The sequence below is a fragment of the Myotis brandtii genome, unplaced genomic scaffold, assembly GCF_000412655.1.
Source record: "Myotis brandtii unplaced genomic scaffold, ASM41265v1 scaffold1, whole genome shotgun sequence".
Taxonomy (NCBI): Eukaryota; Metazoa; Chordata; class Mammalia; order Chiroptera; family Vespertilionidae; genus Myotis; species Myotis brandtii.
Window position 1 is genome coordinate 2,362,114 of NW_005353324.1, and position 6,028 is coordinate 2,368,141.

Sequence of the window (6,028 nt, forward strand, 5' to 3'; positions counted from 1 at the left end):
ACACACACACACAATTTAACTACAAAAGCATTAAAGAGTTATTCAGCCCTCTTTTTATTATTTATTTAAAGTTTGGCACAATAATACATTCTCTTGGTGCAAACATCAAAAAGTATTAAAAGGAACAACATAATGATGGTAGAGAGCAGATCAGGGGTTAGGAGGGTTCCTATGGGGGAGGGGCTGCCTATAAAGGTACAGCATGAGCTTCTTGTGGTGATGGAGCGACAGAGCAATCCTGATGGTGGCCGAGTTTTCAGCTCATCTGTACATGTGATAAAATTTCATAGAACTATACACCCCAAAAAAGGAGGGTGTGTAAAAACAGGCAAAATGCAAACACTGTAGTTTAGTTTCGAGCCTGGCACTAACGCCGGTGTCCTGGTTTTGACCATATGGTATAGTTAGGTAGGATGATGTCACAGGAGGAGCCTGGGAAGTCTTGTACTGTTTTTGCACTTCTTGGGAGTCTTAAATTACTTCAAAATGAAAAGTAAAAAAATATATTAAGAGTTTTACCATGAAAAGGATCCCACCCGGTTCCCATGTGTATGCACACACTCTCTGTGGTAGCCATTGGTATTTATTTCTTACTAATCCTTCCAATAATAAATGTAAATTTTTATAAGCCAAATAAATGTAAATTTTTTTCTTTCTTCTTTTTTACACAACGAGTAAATACACACTTTCTGCCCTTCACTTTTTTTTTTACTTAATATCCAAAAGGCCTTCAAAAATCAATATATAAAGAGCTTTCTCAGTTTTTTTTCTTTTGGTACATCTTTGCATAGCATTTCATTATGTGGAGGCTAGGTAGTTCTCACTGAGTTTGGGGGGAAAGAGGGAAAGGTTACATCACCCAGCATTCATAAAACCTTGTAAGTCCCCTTTAAACATCAGATGCTCTCTCGGGGCAGCTGTCCAAATCCTGTCCCTTATCCTTCCTCCCCCTGAGACTCCAAGCAAGAAGCCTGCCCTTCTCACTGCTCCCCACTTTAGGTGCTTCCCGCTCCCTGGGTCTTTCCCTCTTGAACACCCGTTCCTCTTGGCCCATTAATCTGGTCTCCTTTGGCTTCTCCAGCCATTGCCCAGAGGATGATATAACACGGTGATTCTGGACCATGAGTGGGCCTCAGAATCATTGGAAGGAAGGACTTGTCAATCACAGAACTCTGGGTCCCACCCCCAGAATTGGTAAAGACTGGGTGGGGTCCAAGAATTTGCATTTCTGACAAGGTCTCAAGTGATGGTGCTGGCACTGGTCTTGGGGTCACACTCTGAGAACCACTGATATAACCCAAATCCTTTGGTGCCACATAGAAAAGGTCCTTCTTCCTCCTCAAAAAGGGTTTTTTCTAAATACTTCTCCCCCCAGACTTCACTGTGTGCCGTGCAAGGGGGAGGAGGAGAGAGAAAGTAGCCATGAGAAAAGGATTATGTGCTGCTGGTCTCACCTGCGTTGCCCTCCTGCCAGGTGGTCAAGATGATGATCGTTGTGGTGTGCACTTTCGCCGTCTGCTGGCTGCCTTTCCACATCTTCTTCCTGCTGCCCTACATCAACCCAGATATCTACCTGGAGAAGTTTATTCAGCAGTTCTACCTGGCTATCATGTGGTTGGCCATGAGCTCCACCATGTATAACCCTATCATCTACTGCTGCCTCAATGACAGGTGAGGACCCCATCCCCCAGACTCTTTCCAGGGGCCACAAAACCATCTGTCTACATAACCACCAAACAACCAACCTACTAGTCAATGAGCAAACCTGGCTGTGAGACAAGAGGGAGTGGTGGGGACTGCAGCAAACTAATCGCCACAATTACTCAAGCCCTGCTGATTATCACCATTGCAAGAATATAAGACCAGAGTGCGCATATTTTTCTTTCCCAAGAGGAACCAGAAATCCGTATTGTTGTGTGGTATCTTCTTACTTTTAAACACTGGCATCTAAGTCAATGGGGGAGGGGGTTTGCAGGTAAGAAAAAACCCTCTGTGGTTGCTGTGTACAAAGCAGGTCCACAAGTTGAATCCAGTTTGTGGCCTATGAGTTTGCTCACACTGCCCACTGGATTCATTACACAGGGGGGCTGTGCATGGAGACAGAGAGACAGAGTCAGGGACTCAGATCGTATGAGGCAAACTACAGAAACTTGACTGGCAGAAAGTCACCTTTCAGAGGGTGAACTACCTGAAGGAAAGGACTGGCTCTTGTTTTTACTGCACAGTGACTAGCACAGTATCGTTCTCATAGTAAACCCTGGTGAATGTTTTACTTTGATGTTGAGTTGACCAACGTTGGCTGCCCCATGCCAGTGGAGGCAGCATAGTTCAGTGGCTGTCCTCAGAAAAGACATATTTCACCTGAACCTGGGTTCCAGTACTGGGTTTGACTTTAATGACCAACCTTTATATCTTCTGGGCCTTACTGTCTCCAGTTCTCAATTAATTTAAAAAATAATAACACAGAATCAAGTCTGGGTGCATTCGTGTGTTAAAGAGCTGACGCAAAGGTGGGAAGGCTCTCTGAAAGCAGGCTGTCCCCCAGGGTCACCTCTCCACCTCTCTCCCTCCAGGTTCCGGCTGGGCTTCAAGCATGCCTTCCGGTGCTGCCCTTTCATCAGTGCGGGTGACTACGAGGGGCTGGAGATGAAATCCACCCGGTATCTCCAGGCCCAGGGCAGTGTGTATAAAGTCAGCCGCCTGGAAACTACCGTCTCCACAGTGGTGGGGAACCATGAGGAAGAACTGGAGGAGGGCCCCAAGGCCACGCCCTCACCCCTGGACCTGACCTCCAATGGCTCCTCTCGCAGTGAGTCCAAGACCATGACGGAGAGCTCCAGCTTCTACTCCAACACGCTCTCCTAGACCCTGGGCCTGCAGCAGAGGCAGCCACAATCGTCTTTGTCTTGCTTCACTTCATGCATGGATAATTCCTCGATCTGGAAACCATCGGAAACATCCTAACACTGGGACTTGTGAAAAGAGTCAGAATGGTTTAGGAAAAACATTCCATCCTGAAGTCCAAAAACCTGGATTCTTCCATGTCATTGCCAACCCCATGCTGTGTGACCCAAGGCAAATCACCGAACTTCTCTGAGCCTGTAAAGTGGGAAGGTTAGATTTGATGTTCTCTACAATCCATTCCATGGTTCTAGAATACAGTTTGGCTGTGAATGAGCACTCATTTCAAGATGAATCCTGCAATGGAGCAACAGACCCAACGGATCTGTTTGCCTGGAGCCTCTGTCTTACTTCACTAAAGCCATTCTCAATCATGCTCAGATTAACCTTCCTTTCGCTGGTGGATGTCTTCATTTGATAGAGTGAACAACTGAAGGACCCGCAGAAAATCTGAAAGAGAGATTTAACCCCGTCTTCCGAGCGTCCGTGAAAAGAAGACAAAGTCTGCCCCTTTTTTGGCATCTCAATATTTTAGGGCATTTAAACATCATGGGATTGAGAGCCTCAGATTCATCTGCATTGTGTCCCCAGTAACTTCCCTGAGCAACTAACTGATGCAGGCAGAATGTGTCCACTGATACCAGCTGATGTCTGTCAGGACCAAGATCAGGAGAGCTGTGCCATATTTCACCTGTCTGAGCCTCTTTCCTTATTTGTAAAACTATGGGACTGAACTAGATCATCTAAGTGTCCCTTCAAATTTTCAATGGTTTAATGATTGTATGAGGTTTTTTTTGTTTGTTTCACACACAAAAATGGTGGTCTCCGAAAGAATAGGAGAAGAGAGTGAAGTGACTAAATACTCCTGAAAAGTAGCAACTGCTGCAACCATGTGTCCACACCCATATCAGACATTCTCTGATTGATCCTAAAATGTGAGTACCTTTTTCTCCCGGAAGGTTGTAGCCTTTAACACAGCTGAGGACTTGGTGTCGAAGCCTGCATCTCTCCACCAGGTTTTAGCAGACTGAGCCTGCAGCTGGAGAGAACATCCGGGAAATGAATTCATGGGCTCCCTGCTCTGGCCTTTTGGTTGTCTTAGGACAGAGGCACTAGCTGTACACTAACATCCCACATGTGCTCAGCTGCCCAATGAGCAAAGGGGCTGCAGCAGCACCTCAGGGAAGAGGACACTTTGCATTTTCCCTTTAGACTCTCTGAATCTCCCCGTCTTGCCTCCATGGCTTTGCTGGCCTCCTGTCTATAAGAAGTGGGACAACACATTGACCCTACAGGACAGTCCATCTACCAAGAGCCATGAACTTAAGGCTTCATGTCCCAGTACAGCTTTGGGATTTCCATCAAGTGAGCATGAAGCGCCTTCCTGTCTTCCAAATTCGTGCTTTGTCCCATTGTGGCTGAAAGCAGGAGCCTCATGTAACATCTGTGAATGTCCTCCTTATTGTTTGAAGAATGGAGGCACATGTGCAAAATCTGTGGTATCAATAGAATATAAGCACTGCCCACAGGGTTTACAGCCTCACCAGCCCTGCTGGCTCTAACTCTACCAGGCCATGGTAGGCCTGGGGGGAGAGAGCAACAGTATAAGCCAGAAGGACCCAAGAACTATACTCTTCAAAGCCTCATGGGATGGATCAAATAAATTGAGTAAAGCCAGCTCAGTGCAGATATATGAACGGAAGACATAATTTAGAGGCTACGAAAGTCAGTGCCAAAAGCATTAGTCAGACTTCCAATAAGCAATTGTGCCGTGTGTGGATAATTCTCTTCCGAGGGCCATAGAGAACCAGCATGAATATGAGAAGAACTTAAAAAGAAAGTGTCAAGGACTTGGAAGAGGTTGGAATTGAATTCAACAAGAATTATTGAGTACCTGCTGTGGACTTGGCCCTGAGCTGAGGACACACAGCTCCTTCCACTCTTGAGAGCCATGGCTAACCCACCAGTCCCAGGGGGTCGAGGCCACCCAGCAGGCATGGAGGCAGCTGTGAAGCCGATTCTGCCCAGGATTCTAGAGACTTAATACATGTAATTGAGCCAAGGACTGAGACCTTCAGAGAGCCTTTTGCAGTGAGAGTTCTCTGAGATCACTTTAAGGAAAGCCACCATGGTTGGACAGCATCGTCACTGCACACAGAGGGAGGGTGCAATGGTGCTGAGCAGTTTCAAATATGGCAAAACATCCCCTCTGAACCAGCCCAGCAGGCCTTCCTCCGACCCACTCTCCAACACCTATGTAACTTATAAAAAATGTCATCAGCTCCCACATGTGAGAAACACCATGATTTGCACTGTGCATGGGCTCATTCTTATAGAAATGTGTCCCCCTATGTTTATCTTCTAAGTGTTTCTCTGTGGTGTACTGTTCAGTAGTAATAGAATATAAGACATCATGGGGCCAGTCTTTGTTATGTTACTTCCAAAATACGGGATTCAGTTGCTGTCAATGTGTTCTTTGTATTGTGCCAAGCTCTCCTCCTCATCCTTTCACAGAGAGGAGCTGATATACACCGTGAACTCACAGTCAAATTATAGTGACTGGGAGTGGGGGGTTGGGGAGGGAGAGCGAGGCCTCTATAGGAGGAACTAAAGGGCAGGAGTCCTTGTCCTCTCTCCCCACACACACCATAATGCTGAGACATGCTGGAAGGTCCTTTCTCTTGGAAGGACTGGGGGATTTCTAGAAAAAGGGGACTTGGGAGCTGACCTCTCTGATTTGGCTTTCGGGGAGAATCCTGTATGTAGGACGGGGTCATTCCTGAAGTTCCCATTTTCCAGCCTGGGATCCTGGAAAGAATTTCCATGCAGAAATAAAGTATGTGTTTGACTATCTCATGCCTCTGTCTCATCTCCAGGGACCCTCAGTGCTCTACAGGAGACTGAATGGGGTGGTACTCTGAACCCCAATAACTTGCATAGTCAGAAGGAAGGAACCCAACACCCAGTGATCTCTTAACCATGCAGCAAAATGAGTTGACAAAAATGTGGGAACTCTTTCCAAGTGGGGATCTGGGAAGATAAGGTGGGATGGTCTGAAGTGACAATGACGTCACCTGTGAGAAGAGCTGTGCCAGTTCAGGTCATCCCAGAAGCAGACCCAAGGCAG

The 6,028-nt window shown here is 46.5% G+C and overlaps 1 protein-coding gene across 1 annotated transcript in view; it reads left to right on the forward strand.

Moving 5' to 3' along the window:
• Positions 1 to 5,752, forward strand: part of TACR1 (tachykinin receptor 1) — a 128,483-nt gene extending 122,731 nt beyond the window's left edge. Inside the window, exons 4-5 of the mRNA XM_005853118.2 lie at positions 1,475 to 1,671; positions 2,574 to 5,752. Of these exons, the coding sequence (XP_005853180.1) occupies positions 1,475 to 1,671; positions 2,574 to 2,865 (489 nt within the window). The 3' untranslated portion in view covers positions 2,866 to 5,752. The remainder of the gene's footprint in view (positions 1 to 1,474; positions 1,672 to 2,573) is intronic.
• The last annotated feature ends 276 nt before the right edge of the window (positions 5,753 to 6,028 follow it).